Below are 16,857 nucleotides of genomic sequence, written 5' to 3'. Positions count from 1 at the left end.
TCAGTGGACACGTAACTGTCCATAGTGGACTAAATAGCAAAGGTTTCAAGTATGATAATATTACCATAGGCCTACTTGTATTAACATAAAAGTTACATGTACAAAGCCTATATGATAATAGAAATGTATGGGGTATATTTATATTATAAAATGTATTTTATTTTATATATTCCAGACTAAATCCATATCAAAGCAAATATGTTAATCAAATAAAAGTGTATTTGAGAGAGAGAGAGAAAGAAAGAAAGAAATAGAGAGAGAGAGAGAGAGAGAGAGAGAGAGAGAGAGAGGCGCCCCCTGCTGGTTAAAATTATGAACTAGTTCTGTTTAATTTATTTTTGGGTAACACGTTAAAATAAGGTTAATTTGTTAACTTTAGTTAATGTATTAACTAGCTAACATGAACTAACAACCAGCAATGCATTTATTACTGTATTTGTTAATCTTTGTTAACGTAAGTTAATAAAAATACAGTTGTTCAAAGTTTGTTCGTGTTAGTTCACAGTGCATTAACTTATGTTAACAAATACAACTCTTGATTTTAATAATGTATTAGTAAATGTTGAAATTAACATTAACAAAGATTAATGCTGTAGAAGTGCAGTTCATTATTAGTTCATGTTAACTAATTCAGTTAACTAATGTTAACTAATAATTCTTATTGTAAAGCGTTACCTATTCTTGATATGTTAGCAAAATTAATAGACGTGGACAGCAGAGGTCGCTAAAAGACTTCGTTCTGTGATGCAAGACATTTCTAGGCGTGTACAATATAGAGTAACTGCGAGATTATGAGAATATGAGCAAAAGTATCCTATGGTTAAATTTACTACTGAAGATTTTTTTTTTTTTTTTTTTTTACGAACTTTGCAAATAATGTTCAACGTAAATGAATGGCATTCCGTCTCTTTTCATTGCATTACGAAATTTTTGATGAACAATTATTCAAAATAATTTTTTATTTAGGAAACTGTAGTCAAATACACAAGTCATTATATGGCTATTCGATTAGTAAATATTCTGTAGCTTGCAACTCTCGTCTAAAAATAATTTGCCTAATAAACTGAGAGGCGGAGATGAGAAAATACACCATCTTCTCAGATACTAAATTATGTTCAGAATTCCCCATGCACAAAATAATAATAATAATAAAAATATATGAATGTATTAAAATGTGTTTTAATAAACATAATCCAGTAGTTTCATTTGGCCTATTGATGTTTCCATTTTCTTTCGAGGCAAAATATAGAATTTTTTTTTTTTTTAGAATTTTTAGAATTGTTTGAGTTTAGTCTTTGTAGATATTAGAAAAGAAAAGTAGGCTATGATATGAATCTCTTGGACATGATTGAACCAACCCACAAACTTGTCACCCAATAGCCTTCCAAGGGGTGTGGTGACGAAACGCATTTAAAAGTACCTCTCTGAAACTCTCTCTTCACAGGATTCTTCAGCTTCTGTTTAAGGCGTTTAGTCTGAACATCAAAAGTCGGAAACATGGTTGAGTGGACAGAATTTGAGAGGGCCACCATCCAGGACATCTTTTCCAAGATGAACTACGAAGTCGTTGGTCCTCAAGCCCTGGCAAGGTACTGAGTCTTAGCATTTTCTTTAACTATAAGGCGGGCGACTAGTTTTGAAACTGTGCTCTGATAAAATGCTTTCTTCTCATTGTGTCTCGTAGATGTCTTATCGTGTACCCCTGGACCCAGCGGTACTTCGGCAATTTTGGAAACCTCTACAACGCCGCTGCTATCATGGGAAACCCCATGGTTGCTGCTCACGGTAAAGTTGTGCTCCATGGCCTGGACAGAGCTGTGAAGAACATGGACAACATCAAAGCCACCTATGCTGAACTAAGTGTGCTGCACTCTGAGAAGCTCCACGTAGATCCTGACAACTTCAGGGTACGTTGACACTCAGCCCACAAATAACGTTCATTAATATGTCTTGTTCTGACTTCAATGTTCACGCATCTCGTCTGTGTTTATATCACTTCTCTTGTGTCCCCCACAGCTTTTGGCTGACTGCTTAACCGTCGTTGTTGCTGGACAACTGGGTGCTTCATTCACACCCGAAGTCCAGGCCGCTTTTCAGAAATTCATCGCCGTCGTGATCTCCGCCCTTGGAAGACAGTATCACTAGATACTAAACCTGCTCGTACACAGAGGGTCATCTGATGTTTCCACAAAAGAATATGTTCTTCTGAGTTGAAACAAATAAATATTTCAATATTCAATATTCATTGTATCGTGTAGTCATTTATATTCGCATGTCTCTGGGATTGCTTCTATAGCAGACAACTTTTGATTTTTCAAAACAAAACCTTGATATAAACAGTTTCAAATTATCTTATATTAAAATAGACAGCAAGTTCGTGAATAAACTAATCAGAATATCTCTCATAATAATAGGTTACTGTCAAAATAACTTTAATAAATGTAGATTTGACCTATTTAAAGTTACTTGGGTAAAGTTGGTTTTATATTCGCACATTCGGACTTCTGATAAATTCAGACTTTCCAATAAATGTGCAATAAATTAATGTTTGCGAATTTTAAGCAGCGACATGATATTGACAACCAACGATTGTCAACTTACAACATTTTTCACAGTCAATCAAAATAGGCATTGTTTTAATGGCATATTTACTTGTGAATGTCCACTGAACGTCCAATATAGTGTGATTAACAAAGCTATTGAATACGGATGTCCGAATGTGCGAATATAAAACCAACTTTTCCCAAGTTTTAAAGTTCTATTAAAAAAAGAAAGAAACAGACGAAAGAAAATGAATAATTATGCATAGGATATAGGCTATAGCTATACATTGTCAGAATGTCCTCAACATTGCGCTGTGCCATATCTCAAACTAAAATCAATGTATCTTTAGGCCTATATACAGGGTGTTGAAATCTAAGTACACATTTTTAGAGAGGTAACAGATTTTGAGAGTTTTACAGTTCATTTAGCCTTTACTAGCCGTCCAATGAGCTTGTTAGAAATAGATACAAATATGATATAAATAGGCCTACAGAAGAAAAAATATCAACTTTTCAATGTTTATTGAAAAATAATAGACCATTAGATGTTTTAATCGTCTACGCTTTTGACAAACATAACCAAATACAATTTACGAGTTCACTGGTGATATGACGTACTTTGATATAATAATATAATATAATATAATATAATATAATATAATATAATATAATATAATATAATATAACGTGTGTGTGTTCGTGTGTGTAGTCTGTGAATCATTGCATTCGGTTAGTCAACCTGCCTGTCCAACCCGATCTCACGACAATTCGTACTTATTTTATGAAGTGGCTAATTCGTACAAATTCATACGACCTCACTCGTACGATTTCATACGTTTTTTGCTAAATCGTACGTATTTTACGAGTTGACAAATTCGTGTGAATTCATATGAATGACCTACCCCAAACCCCGCCCCTAAACCTACCAGTCACTGGGGTTTAGACAAATCGTACCAGTTCGTATGAGTGAGGTCGTATGAATTCATACGAATTAGCCACTTCATAAAATACGTACGAATTGGTCGTGGCCTGTCTGCTTGCGCAGACGTACCAGACTTCAGTCACCGAGCACCGAAACTGCAGCCTCCTGAACCTTCCTCCTGAACCAAAACAACAAGCCATATGCTGCCTTTACAGCTAGGCCTACTGTAAATTGTATTTACATTTATCAATTAAATTTAGTCAATTTAATTTAAGTAGGCTATCTTAAACTATTACATGACTGGAAGTAAAAGTTTATTACCATTTGTACTTAAAGTGGACTAGTTTATTTGTTCTTAAAGTTAAAAAAGAAAACAAATGACTATTATTTTATTATAATTATTTATTATTCTACTTTGATCAGAGTTCTCTCAATGTTAGATTCAGGACAGACCAGACATAAAACTGAAGCCCATATGAAATTTGAGTGAGCTTTTTTATACGTATTATATTAAGCAACAGCTGATTTTGTTTGATATTCGAATAAAGTTAAATATAATCGTTCGACCGTGTTAAAATTAAACTAATTTTCAATGGTTGGAAGACATTATTATAATGAACTGCATGAGACCTGCATATTTGTGACCATATTTTACAATGAAATTGATTTAATAGTTTATTTTTAATAAAAGGTTAAAGACAGGAGCTCAGAACGACATGCAGGCAAAGGTAACTGCTTTCAACAGATCAACAGATCAATCAAAGTTGAAGAACATTCAATGTGAACACAAAAAAGCTGCATCTATTTTATAATCTCTTGAATATGAAAACACAAGCCCGATCACACTAAAATGCGTATCAATAGTACGAGTTTGTAATCTCGTAGAATATATACGCCAAAATGAGTTTTGGCGTGCTTATGGTACGCAGTTTTTCGCGTGCATATGATACGCACTTTATGGCGTATTATATGTACGAACCCCCCACCCCCACCCCCATCCTAACCAAAAGCGTATCATATACACGCCATAAAGTGTGTATCATATGCACGCGAAAAACTGCGTACCATAAGCACGCCAAAACTCATTTTGGCGTATATATTCTACAAGATTACAAACTCATACTATCGATACGCATTCTCATGTGATCGTGTTGAAAACACAACAAACAACAAATCCATTAGTCTTAAAGTGGTGGAACATAGTGCAGAACAAAGTGCAGCTTTTTAGTTGCTCCAACAGAGCATTGCGAATTAAAATGTTAAATTACATTGTTCATTAGAAAAAATGACATCTATATGTGACCCTGGACCACAAACCCAGTCATAAGCTGCACGGGTATATTTGTAGCAATAGCAAACAATACATTGTATGGGTCAAAATTATTGATTTTTATTTTCTTTAATGCCAAAAATCATTAGGATATTAAGTAAAGATCATGTTCAATTAAGATATTTTGTAAATTTTCTACTGTAAATATATAAACAATTCTTTTTGTAAATGGATATACATTGTTAAGGACTTCATTTGGTCAACTTTAAGGCAATTATCTCAATATTTCAATTTTTTTGCAACTTCACATTACAGATTTTCAAATAGTTGAGTCTCGGCCAAATGTCATATCATAACAAACCATTATATATTCACCTTTCAGATGATGTATAAATCTTAATTTCAAAAAATTGACCGTTATGGATGGTTTTGTAGTCCAGGGTCACATATAACAAACAAACATAAAATAAATACATTAAAAAATAAATTAATTAACAAATAACAATATATAATATTTAACAGTATACAATTTTATGAAAGCAAAAAGCACTAAACAAGACCAAAAACCTTGATTTATTAACTCATTAAACACAGTATACCCAATTTCCCCATGATATATGTACTTACAAGTAATTTGCCCACCGGCAACTATAGTTGCCGGTGAGCTAAAATGGGTTAACAAGAGGATCGATTGGGTAACACTTTACGATAAGGTTACCTACTTTAGTTAACATGAACTTTAATAATTAACAATACCACTACAGCATTTATTAAGCTTAGTTAATGTTAATTTCAACATTTAATACATTATTAAAATCAAGAGTTGTATTTGTTAACATTAGTTAATGCACTGTGAACTAACACGAACTAACAATGAACAGCAGGATTTTTATTAAAAAGTTTATAAATAATATTAAAAAAGATTAACAAATACTGTAATAAATGTAGCCTAGTATTGCTCATAGTTAGTTCATTAGTTAATACATTAACTACTAATGCTAACAAATGAGACCTTTTGTAAAGTGTTACCGATGTAGGCCTATGTTATAATGATCAGTGAAATACGCACTTTGTACGTTAAAGGACTAAATTAAATTGTAATATAACAGTATTATAACGCTGAATTAAACCATGCTTTTAAAATGTATGCTTTACTTAGAAACATCTAAGATAATAACACAATAGGTATCTTCATATAAGACGTAATGCGGCATTTGAACACAGAAACCTGACTACTTGGTACACAATACACAATGACAGTAACACTCGATGGATCGTTTTGAGTGTGAATTTGGCATTTTGAGTAGAAAATGAACTCCAAATATCAAAAAATGGCAAGTTACTAAACATAACCACAAAAGCAATGATAAAACAACGAAAAATCGACCTCATTAACTATTCAAGGCCCAGTGCATGATGGGAACACCAGTATCAGAAAAGTTGAGTAGTTTTACTTAATTTTATAATGTTGATATTTACACTTTAATTTCTACAAGTTTAAATTGAGTACTAATATAGAATTTACTTAGTTTTTTTTTTTTAATTCGTGCCTGAAATGAAGCTCTAGCGCAAGTTCTGCCGGGAAGACTCAAATGTTACGTCACTTATTAATTCAGATCTAACCAATCATTATCTAACACTTGGAGTATAAAAGATTGGTACTTACACTTGTCTGAGTTCGCAGATGCTGACGCGAACTTTCACCTCCATCCTCCCCACCACCACCAGGATGGTCCCTGTCCATACTCCCCGGGGGTTGGCTACGCCCCTGCCTTCAGCTTCAGGCAGGAAATGCAAAGTCTCCAACCCTCAGGACGTGAGCTACGGACGGGGTCTACGCCAAAGATCATTAACCTTATATATTCTGCTTGCTGTTTGGTAATAAATATCAGTGTTCCGTTATCTTGTCTCCCGAGTCTTTCTGGTAGAACTAACTTTTTCATGTAAAAATAACATTTGTTTTTTTCTGTAATATTTTCTTCACCATAAAATCATTTTTACAGTGTAGTGGTTGCTTATTTAAAGGTTTTATAGTTTAAAGTTGTTTAAATTTGGGCTATTTGCTTGTTTATTTGTATGTACTTTCATGTTCATTAGTTCTGTAGAAAGTATTAAACAGTTATAAATAATATTTGTGTTCTGATGTGAGACTGTGCCATATCTCCTCTCTCTCCATTCGCTAGCTGTCTTCACGTTATGACAGTAAAGCGATCTTTTAAAACCTATTTTACTGACAAGTGGTTAATGACTTGAAGACATATGCAGCAAAGACGTTTAGTTAAAGTTTTTCAGACTCATTTATTGCATCATAACAAGACAGAATGTTTATACAGGCATCCGTCTGGTCTCGAACAACAACAATGCGCGCTCATCTGTACTTCTCGGACAGAGCCAGAGACAAAGCAGAGAGGAACTTGTCCATAGCAACATGGGCCTCAGGAGTGAAATCGGTGGGGAACAAGGTGGCCAGAACCACGAGTATGTTGTGGGACAGAATCTATGGGAAACAGAGGAAACGAATTCAGGTTATACCGTGACTACGAGAGTATTACAGCATCACATTAATTTCATTGCGTTCACCTTAAAATTGGCAGGGTCAACTCTCAGCCGGAAAGCATGAAGCTCGCTGAGGCTCAGAAGACCATTAGTAAGGTCGTCGATTTTGCTGACAGCCTCACCAACGCCAGTCATCACAGTTTTCCCGTGCTTCCTCACTGGGGCAGAGCCGGAGCTCAGGTCTTTCCAGTGAGAGAAATAGGTTTTGGTCTGTGGGTAGACCGCCAACATCCTGTAGGCAAACACATTGAAATGAACTCGAGATACACGTCCGAAGAAAACATTAGATTACGACTTAGCATATTAAAACACACCATCATGATCCTTACCTAGAAAGAGCATCATGACCAATGTCGTCAGATTTGCGATCTTGGCCCAAAGAGCTTTGACGGTAGCTTTGTCTTTGGTGGTGAGACTCATCGTGGAAGGATGAATTTGCAGCAAACTTCTGTAGACTGCTGGCAAGAGAACTGGCTGTTTTATACTGCCACCAGGAAGAAACACCCAAGACCATCCTCACACCCCCAAAGATGACTTAGCAAACTTTGGAAGACTGCCAAAATGCCCGACTTTATTTCATGATATACTTCATAAAGTTGTATTTTTTATCCACTTTTACTGAATTAGTTGATTAAATTAAAATGAAATAATTTAAGATTTTACCATTTATAATTTCAATGAATTACAATATTGCTGCAAGCTGCTATGAAGTGCACAACCACCAGTGTCACATGGTGATTTTATGAAATCAATACACAATGGGCACATGCAGCAACTGAAAAAAAAAGAAAAAAAAAAAGAAAAAAATAGAACATTTTTAGGTGTGCAATCTACAAATGAAATGAAAAAAAATGTTCATTGTCAACTGAGCATATGCACGGTTACTTCCTGGTTTTCATTAAGGCATTTCCAGCTGTTGCTGATCATTCTGTACTTGCTCTATATCGACACAAAACAAATCAATGGTTGACTTTTTAATGTTGTATATATTTTAATGCAGGTATCACACTTGCCTAATTTGCCAATTAACTAGTTTTATTGATTGCAATAAAGACGAAGCTAATGGGAACGGTTGAATAAGAAAAGCGGTTACTGTAATTAGAAACACACATGCAACATTTCACTTCAAATGTTATTTTTAATGTGATTACTTAAAACATTATTTGTCCATCCTTCTGAGAATGTCCCCATTTGTAAAACCAAACATTTCAAGATGTATGAAAATCAATATTTTATAGAAAACACTTTTATTTAAAAATAAAAAGGCATTAATTACCACTATAATCAGCAGGTGGATGGCGATAACGCTGGAAAGTTTAGACTTTAAGACATAGGCCTAATATAACGTTTAAAGGATTCTTATGAAGTCTCAGCTTAGGCTATTATAGGTAATCGCAACTAGCCTAAGTCTTGCGTGCAATGCAGTAGGCTAAGCCAGAGGACTTTGACAGGACAGGTCAGGCTGTCAGAATTAGAGATAGAGCTCATCTCCAAAGAATAGGTGATTTTCGTGGCTGTCATATAGCCTGGCTATATTGTAGGCCTACTATTATACTGTAATACACTTAATAGTATATTGTAGTCATACTATTTTGAATACTTTTCAAGGTCTAACTACCGAGATTTTAAGCAGGCTATTGGAGAAAACGTTTTTTTGTACTCCATGGAGAGCATAAACCTCTGAAATCGGTTGAAACCGCAGCTCCCAGTTTACTTGTATTTGCTTAATAGGCCAGTCTTGTCCGGTCCAATATGGTGGACTCGTTGACGACGGGACAAAATAGCGAACAGTTAAGCGTCTTATGTATTTATATCTATGAGAGAGACAAGAAATTATTCATCTAATAAACACGTCAGCGGAAAATGCAGAGAAAATAGGCCGAGCCTCTTGTCAGATTAAACCATGTTCATAATTCCCCATGTAGAATAAATAAAAACTTTCATAGCCTATGCATTTATGTACATCCTATATGGAATTTATTTAGGCTAATCCGATTACAATAATCGTTCTTTAAAACAAATTGACAAATTAAATTAAGATGTTGACAGTCTCATTTGGCCTATTATTTTAGTTTTTTTCTCGGCAAAACAGTTAGAATTAACTGTTTGAGATTAGTCTTTGTAGATATTAGAAAATAAACGTAGGATATGATATGAATCTCTTGGACATGATTGAACCAACCCACAAACTTGTCACCCAATAGCCTTCCAAGGGGTGTGGTGACGAAACGCATTTAAAAGTACCTCTCTGAAACTCTCTCTTCACAGGATTCTTCAGCTTCTGTTTAAGGCGTTTAGTCTGAACATCAAAAGTCGGAAACATGGTTGTGTGGACAGAATTTGAGAGGGCCACCATCCAGGACATCTTTTCCAAGATGAACTACGAAGTCGTTGGTCCTCAAGCCCTGGCAAGGTACTGAGTCTTAGCATTTTCTTTAACTATAAGGCGGGCGACTAATTTTGAAATTGTGCTCTGATAAAATGCTTTCTTCTCATTGTGTCTCGTAGATGTCTTATCGTGTACCCCTGGACCCAGCGGTACTTCGGCAATTTTGGAAACCTCTACAACGCCGCTGCTATCATGGGAAACCCCATGGTTGCTGCTCACGGTAAAGTTGTGCTCCGTGGCCTGGACAGAGCTGTGAAGAACATGGACAACATCAAAGCCACCTATGCTGAACTAAGTGTGCTGCACTCTGAGAAGCTCCACGTAGATCCTGACAACTTCAGGGTACGTTGACACTCAGCCCACAAATAACGTTCATTAATATGTCTTGTTCTGACTTCAATGTTCACGCATCTCCTCTGTGTTTATATCACTTCTCTTGTGTCCCCCACAGCTTTTGGCTGACTGCTTAACCGTCGTTGTTGCTGGACAAATGGGTGCTTCATTCACACCCGAAGTCCAGGCCGCTTTTCAGAAATTCATCGCCGTCGTGATCTCCGCCCTTGGAAAACAGTATCACTAGATACTAAACCTGCTGGTACACAGAGAATCATCTGATGTTTCCACAAAAGAATATGTTCTTCTGAGTTGAAACAAATAAATATTTCAATATTCAATATCCATTGTATCGTGTATTCATTTATATTCGCATGTCTCTGGGATTGCTTCTATAGCAGACAACTTTTGATTTTTCAAAACAAAACCTTGATATAAACAGTTTCAGATTATTTTATATTAAAATAGACAGCAAGTTCGTGAATAACCTAATCAGAATATCTCTCATAATAATAGGTTACTGTCAAAATAACTTTAATAAATGTAGATTTGACCTATTTAAAGTTCTATTAAAAAAAGAAAGAAACAGACGAAAGAAAATGAATAATTAGGATATAGACTATAGCTATACATTGTCAGAATGTCCTCAACATTGCGCTGTGCCATATCTCAAACTAAAATCAATGTATCTTTAGGCCTATATACAGGGTGTTGAAATCTAAGTACACATTTTCAGAGAGGTAACAGATTTTGAGAGTTTTACAGTTCATTTAGCCTTTACTAGCCGTCCAATGAGCTTATTAGCAATAGATACAAATATGATATAAATAGGCCTACAGAAGAAAAAATATCAACTTTTCAATGTTTATTGAAAAATAATAGACTATTAAATGTTTTAATCGTCTACGCTTTTGACAAACATAACCAAATACAATTTACGAGTTCACTGATGATATGACGTACTTTGATAAAATATAACATAATATAATATAACGTGTGTGTGTGTGTGTGTGTGTGTGTGTGTGTGTGTGTGTGTGTGTGTGTGTGTGTGGGTGTGTGTGTGTGTGTGTGTGTGTGTGTGTGTGTGTGTGTGTAGTCTGTAAATCATTGCTAGCGCAGACATCACCAGACTTCAGTCACCGAGCACCGAAACTGCAGCCACCTTTTACAGTTCCTCCTGAACCAAAACAACAAGCCATATGCTGCCTTTACAGCTAGGCCTACTGTAAATTGTATTTACATTTATCAATTAAATTTAGTCCATTTAATTTAAGTAGGCTATCTTAAACTATTACATGACTGGAAGTAAAAGTTTATTACCATTTGTACTTAAAGTGGAGTTTGTTTGTTCTTAAAGTTAAAAAAGAAAACAAATGACTATTATTTTATTATAATTATTTATTATTCTACTTTGATCAGAGTTCTCTCAATGTTAGATTCAGGACAGACCAGACATAAAACTGAAGCCCATATGAAATTTGAGTGAGCTTTTTTATACGTATTATATTAAGCAACAGCTGATTTTGTTTGATATTCGAATAAAGTTAAATATAATCGTTCGACCGTGTTAAAATTAAACTAATTTTCAATGGTTGGAAGACATTATTATAATGAACTGCATGAGACCTGCATATTTGTTACCATATTTTACAATGACATTGATTTAATAGTTTATTTTTAATAAAAGGTTAAAGACAGGAGCTCAGAACGACATGCAAAGTTTTTTGACAAGAGGATCGATTGGGTAACACTTTACAATAAGGTTACCTACTTTAGTTAACATGAACTTTAATAATTAACAATACCACTACAGCATTTATTAAGCTTAGTTGATGTTAATTTCAACATTTAATACATTATTAAAATCAAGAGTTGTATTTGTTAACATTAGTTAATGCACTGTGAACATGAACTAACAATGAACAGCTGGATTTTTAACTAATATTAAAAAGTTTATAAATAATATTAAAAAAGATTAACAAATACTGTAATAAATGTAGCCTAGTATTGCTCATAGTTAGTTCATTAGTTAATACATTAACTACTAATGCTAATGTTTTTTTTTAATTCGTGCCTGAAGTAACCTTTTCATGTAAAAATTACATTTGTTTTTTCTGTAATATTTTCTTCACCATAAAATCATTTTTACAGTGTAGTGGTTGCTTATTTAAAGGTTTTATAGTTTAAAGTTGTTTAAATTTGGGCTATTTGCTTGTTTATTTGTGTTTACTTTCATGTTCATTAGAAAGTATTAAACAGTTATAAATAATATTTGTGTTCTGATGTGAGACTGTGCCATATCTCCTCTCTCTCCATTCGCTAGCTGTCTTCACGTTATGACAGTAAAGCGAACTTTTAAAACCTATTTTACTGACAAGTGGTTAATGACTTGAAGACATATGCAGCAAAGACGTTTAGTTAAAGTTTTTCAGACTCATTTATTGCATCATAATAAGACAGAATGTTTATACAGGCATCCGTCTGGTCTCGAACAACAACAATGCGCGCTCATCTGTACTTCTCGGACAGAGCCAGAGACAAAGCAGAGAGGAACTTGTCCATAGCAACATGGGCCTCAGGAGTGAAATCGGTGGGGAACAAGGTGGCCAGAACCACGAGTATGTTGTGGGACAGAATCTATGGGAAAACACAGAAAACGAATTCAGGTTATACCGTGACTACGAGAGTATGACAGCATCACATTAATTTCATTGCGTTCACCTTAAAATTGGCGGGGTCAACTCTCAGCTGGAAAGCATGAAGCTCGCTGAGGCTCAGAAGGCCATTAGTAAGGTCGTCGATTTTGCTGACAGCCTCACCAACGCCAGTCATCACAGTCTTCCCGTGCTTCCTCACTGGGGCAGAGCCGGAGCTCAGGTCTTTCCAGTGAGAGAAATAGGTTTTGGTCTGTGGGTAGACCGCCAACATCCTATAGGCAAACACATTGAAATGAACTCGAGATACACGTCCGAAGAAAACATTAGATTACGACTTAGCATATTAAAACACACCATCATGATCCTTACCTAGAAAGAGCATCATGACCAATGTCGTCAGCTTTTCCTGCGATCTTGGCCCAAAGGGCTTTGACGGTAGCTTTGTCTTTGGCACTGAGACTCATCGTGGAAGGATGAATTTGCAGCAAACTTCTGTAGACTGCTGGCAAGAGAACTGGCTGTTTTATACTGCCACCAGGAAGAAACACCCAAGACCATCCTCACACCCCCAAAGATGACTTAGCAAACTTTGGAAGACTGCCAAAATGCCCGATTTTATTTCATGATATACTTCATAAAGTTGTATTTTTTATCCACTTTTACTGAATTAGTTGATTAAATTAAAATGAATTAATTTAAGATTTTACCATTTATAATTTCAATGAATTACAATATTGCTGCAAGCTGCTATGAAGTGCACAACCACCAGTGTCACATGGTGATTTTATGAAAACAATACACAATGGGCACATGCAACAAATGAAAAAAAAAGGGAAAAAAATAAAAAAAATAGAACATTTTTAGGTGTGCAATCTACAAATGAAATGAAAAAAAAAATTGTTCATTGTCAGCTGAGCATATGCACGGTTACTTCCTGGTTTTCATTAAGGCATTTCCAGCTGTTGCTGATCATTCTGTACTTGCTCTATATCGACACAAAACAAATCAATGGTTGCCTTTTTAATGTTGTATATATTTTAATGCAGGTATCACACTTGCCTAATTTGCCAATTAACTAGTTTTATTGATTGCAATAAAGACGAAGCCAATGGGAACGGTTGAATAAGAAAATCGGTTACTGTAATTAGAAACACACATGCAACATTTCACTTCAAATGTTATTTTTAATGTGATTACTTAAAACATTATTTGTCCATCCTTCTGAGAATGTCCCCATTTGTAAAACCAAACATTTCAAGATGTATGAAAATCAATATTTTATAGAAAACACTTTTATTTAAAAATAAAAAGGCATTAATTACCACTATAATCAGCAGGTGGATGGCGATAACGCTGGAAAGTTTAGACTTTAAGACATAGGCCTAATATAACGTTTAAAGGATTCTTATGAAGTCTCAGCTTAGGCTATTATAGGTAATCGCAACTAGCCTAAGTCTTGCGTGCAATGCAGTAGGCTAAGCCAGAGGACTTTGACAGGACAGGTCAGGCTGTCAGAATTAGAGATAGAGCTCATCTCCAAAGAATAGGTGATTTTCGTGGCTGTCATATAGCCTGGCTATACTGTAGGTCTACTATTATACTGTAATACATTTAATAGTATATTGTAGTCATACTATTTTGAATACTTTTCAAGGTCTAACTACCGAGATTTTAAGTAGGCTAATTGGAGAAAACGTTTTTTGTACTCCATGGAGAGCATAAACCTCTGAAATCGGTTGAAACCGCAGCTCCCAGTTTACTTGTATTTGCTTATAGGCCAGTCTTGTCCGGTCCAATATGGTGGACTCGTTGACGACGGGACAAAATAGCGAACAGTTAAGCGTCTTATGTATTTATATCTATTTATATCTATTATATCTATTATATCTATGAAGAGAAAATAGGCCTACCGTCTTGTCAGAATAAACTATGTTTATAATTCCCCATGTAGAATAAATAAAAACTTTCATAGCCTATGCATTTATGTACATGGAATTTATTTAGGCTAATCCGATTACAATAACAGTTCTTTAAAACAAGTTGACAAATTAAATTAAGTTGTTGACAGTCTCATTTGGCCTATTATTTTAGTTTTTTCTCGGCAAAACGGTTAGAATTAACTGTTTAAGATTAGTCTTTGTAGATATTAGAAAATAAACGTAGGATATGATATGAATCTCTTGGACATGATTGAACCAACCCACAAACTTGTCACCCAATAGCCTTCCAAGGGGTGTGGTGACGAAACGCATTTAAAAGTACCTCTCTGAAACTCTCTCTTCACAGGATTCTTCAGCTTCTGTTTAAGGCGTTTAGTCTGAACATCAAAAGTCGGAAACATGGTTGTGTGGACAGAATTTGAGAGGGCCACCATCCAGGGTAGTGTTTTTTGGGAAAAGCAGCCCAGGACATCTTCTCCAAGATGAACTACGACGTCGTTGGTCCTCAAGCCCTGGCAAGGTACTGAGTCTTAGCATTTTCTTTAACTGTAAGGCGGGCGACTAGTTTTGAAACTGTGCTCTGATAAAATGCTTTCTTCTCATTGTGTCTCGTAGATGTCTTATCGTGTACCCCTGGACCCAGCGGTACTTCGGCAATTTTGGAAACCTCTACAACGCTGCTGCTATCATGGGAAACCCCATGGTTGCTGCTCACGGTAAAGTTGTGCTCCGTGGCCTGGACAGAGCTGTGGAGAACATGGACAACATCAAAGCCACCTATGCTGAACTAAGTGTCCTGCACTCTGAGAAGCTCCACGTAGATCCTGACAACTTCAGGGTACGTTGACACTCAACCCACAAATAACGTTCATTAATATGTCTTGTTCTGACTTCAATGTTCACGCATCTCGTCTGTGTTTATATCACTTCTCTTGTGTCCCCTACAACTTTTGGCTGACTGCTTAACCGTCGTTGTTGCTGGACAAATGGGTGCTTCATTCACACCCGAAGTCCAGGCCGCTTTTCAGAAATTCATCGCCGTCGTGATCTCCGCCCTTGGAAGACAGTATCACTAGATACTGAACCAGCTTGTACACAGAGGATCATCTGATGTTTCCACAAAAGAATATGTTCTTCTGAGTTGAAACAAATAAATATTTCAATATTCAATATTCATTGTATCGTGTATTCATTTATACTCGCATGTCTCTGGGATCGCTTCTATAGCAGACAACTTTTGATTTTTCAAAACAAAACCTTGATATAAACAGTTTCAAATTATCTTATATCAAAATAGACAGCAAGTTCGTGAATAACCTAATCAGAATATCTCTCATAATAATAGGTTACTGTGAAAATAACTTTAATAAATGTAGATTTGACCTATTTAAAGTTCTATTAAAAAAAGAAAGAAACAGACGAAAGAAAATGAATAATTATGCATAGGATATAGGCTAGCTATACATTGTCAGAATGTCCTCAACATTGCGCTGTGCCATATCTAAAACTAAAATCAATGTATCTTTTAGGGCTGGGCGATATATCGCATGCGATTCTCACGCGCATTTCGTCAGTAAAGCCGGTTCCCTGATTACCCACATAGCAAACAGACTTGGCCCAAATGTGGCCTCATAATGGCACTGCTGGCGTGTTGCCGGCACTGGCATGCATCATGTCAGCCAACCGTGGGCCATGTGTGGCAATGATGGCACTGCATGCATGACCTTAGACAACATTTGGGCCGATTGTGGATGTGAGGTGTGTGGCCCAGATCAGTGTAACGATTATGGGCCATACTCTGTGTACTGCATGCATGACGGCAGACAACATTTGGGCCGATTGTGGATGTGAGGTGTGTGGCCCAGATCAGTGTAGCGATTATGTGCCATACTCTGTGTACTGGACAATTTAGGCCTGCTATATTCAAGGCAAGATTTACCCCCCCCCCCTCCCCTCTCTCCCCCTCTCCTCTCTCCTCTCTCCTCTCTCTGAAACAGATGTAATGATTTTAATAATTAATAATATTAATTGACTTATATATATATATATGAGTCATTTGAAAAAAAAAATGTCCAGATTTAAAAATGATACAAACAAAATATGATAACAAAAAAATATATTTTCCTAACAAGATAGTTATTATATATATATATATATATATATATATATATATATATATATATATATATATATATATATATATATATATATTTCCTCTACATAACAGTTTATTTAAAAATATATGTA

The 16,857-nt window shown here is 35.5% G+C and overlaps 3 protein-coding genes and 2 pseudogenes across 3 annotated transcripts; 3 read left to right on the top strand and 2 right to left on the bottom strand.

Moving 5' to 3' along the window:
* The first annotated feature begins 1,428 nt into the window (after positions 1–1,428).
* On the top strand, positions 1,429–2,239 carry LOC125269029 (hemoglobin subunit beta-2). The gene is made up of 3 exons (XM_048191741.1): positions 1,429–1,589; positions 1,685–1,907; positions 2,017–2,239. The coding sequence occupies exons 1-3, from the start codon at positions 1,498–1,500 to the stop codon at positions 2,143–2,145; spliced, it is 444 nt and encodes a 147-aa protein (XP_048047698.1). The 5' UTR covers positions 1,429–1,497; the 3' UTR covers positions 2,146–2,239.
* Positions 2,240–7,098: 4,859 nt separating this feature from the next.
* Positions 7,099–7,829, bottom strand: LOC125269097 (annotated as a pseudogene).
* A 1,715-nt stretch (positions 7,830–9,544) lies between these two features.
* Positions 9,545–10,354, top strand: LOC125269038 (hemoglobin subunit beta-2-like). The gene is made up of 3 exons (XM_048191754.1): positions 9,545–9,704; positions 9,800–10,022; positions 10,132–10,354. Exons 1-3 carry the CDS (start codon positions 9,613–9,615, stop codon positions 10,258–10,260), a joined length of 444 nt encoding a protein of 147 aa, XP_048047711.1. The 5' UTR covers positions 9,545–9,612; the 3' UTR covers positions 10,261–10,354.
* A 2,077-nt stretch (positions 10,355–12,431) lies between these two features.
* LOC125269082 (hemoglobin embryonic subunit alpha-like) lies at positions 12,432–13,238 on the bottom strand. The gene is made up of 3 exons (XM_048191823.1): positions 13,040–13,238; positions 12,735–12,942; positions 12,432–12,650 (listed from the first exon to the last, which is right to left on the bottom strand). The coding sequence occupies exons 1-3, from the start codon at positions 13,132–13,134 to the stop codon at positions 12,522–12,524; spliced, it is 432 nt and encodes a 143-aa protein (XP_048047780.1). The 5' UTR covers positions 13,135–13,238; the 3' UTR covers positions 12,432–12,521.
* Positions 13,239–13,821: 583 nt separating this feature from the next.
* Positions 13,822–15,780, top strand: LOC125268996 (annotated as a pseudogene).
* The last annotated feature ends 1,077 nt before the right edge of the window (positions 15,781–16,857 follow it).

The sequence above is a fragment of the Megalobrama amblycephala genome, linkage group LG1, assembly GCF_018812025.1.
Source record: "Megalobrama amblycephala isolate DHTTF-2021 linkage group LG1, ASM1881202v1, whole genome shotgun sequence".
Lineage (NCBI taxonomy): Eukaryota > Metazoa > Chordata > Actinopteri > Cypriniformes > Xenocyprididae > Megalobrama > Megalobrama amblycephala.
Note: the sequence above shows the minus strand (reverse complement) of the source record. Positions and strands in the feature narration are given on the sequence as shown.

Coding starts and splice junctions, on each gene's coding strand:
- LOC125269029 (XM_048191741.1), top strand. CDS start 1,498: ATGGTTGAGTGGACAGAATTTGAGAGGGCCACCATCCAGGACATCTTT. Junction 1,590..1,684: donor GGTCCTCAAGCCCTGGCAAG/GTACTGAGTCTT, acceptor TGTGTCTCGTAG/ATGTCTTATCGTGTACCCCT. Junction 1,908..2,016: donor TAGATCCTGACAACTTCAGG/GTACGTTGACAC, acceptor TGTCCCCCACAG/CTTTTGGCTGACTGCTTAAC.
- LOC125269038 (XM_048191754.1), top strand. CDS start 9,613: ATGGTTGTGTGGACAGAATTTGAGAGGGCCACCATCCAGGACATCTTT. Junction 9,705..9,799: donor GGTCCTCAAGCCCTGGCAAG/GTACTGAGTCTT, acceptor TGTGTCTCGTAG/ATGTCTTATCGTGTACCCCT. Junction 10,023..10,131: donor TAGATCCTGACAACTTCAGG/GTACGTTGACAC, acceptor TGTCCCCCACAG/CTTTTGGCTGACTGCTTAAC.
- LOC125269082 (XM_048191823.1), bottom strand. CDS start 13,134: ATGAGTCTCAGTGCCAAAGACAAAGCTACCGTCAAAGCCCTTTGGGCC. Junction 12,943..13,039: donor GGTCATGATGCTCTTTCTAG/GTAAGGATCATG, acceptor GTTTGCCTATAG/GATGTTGGCGGTCTACCCAC. Junction 12,651..12,734: donor TTGACCCCGCCAATTTTAAG/GTGAACGCAATG, acceptor GTTTTCCCATAG/ATTCTGTCCCACAACATACT.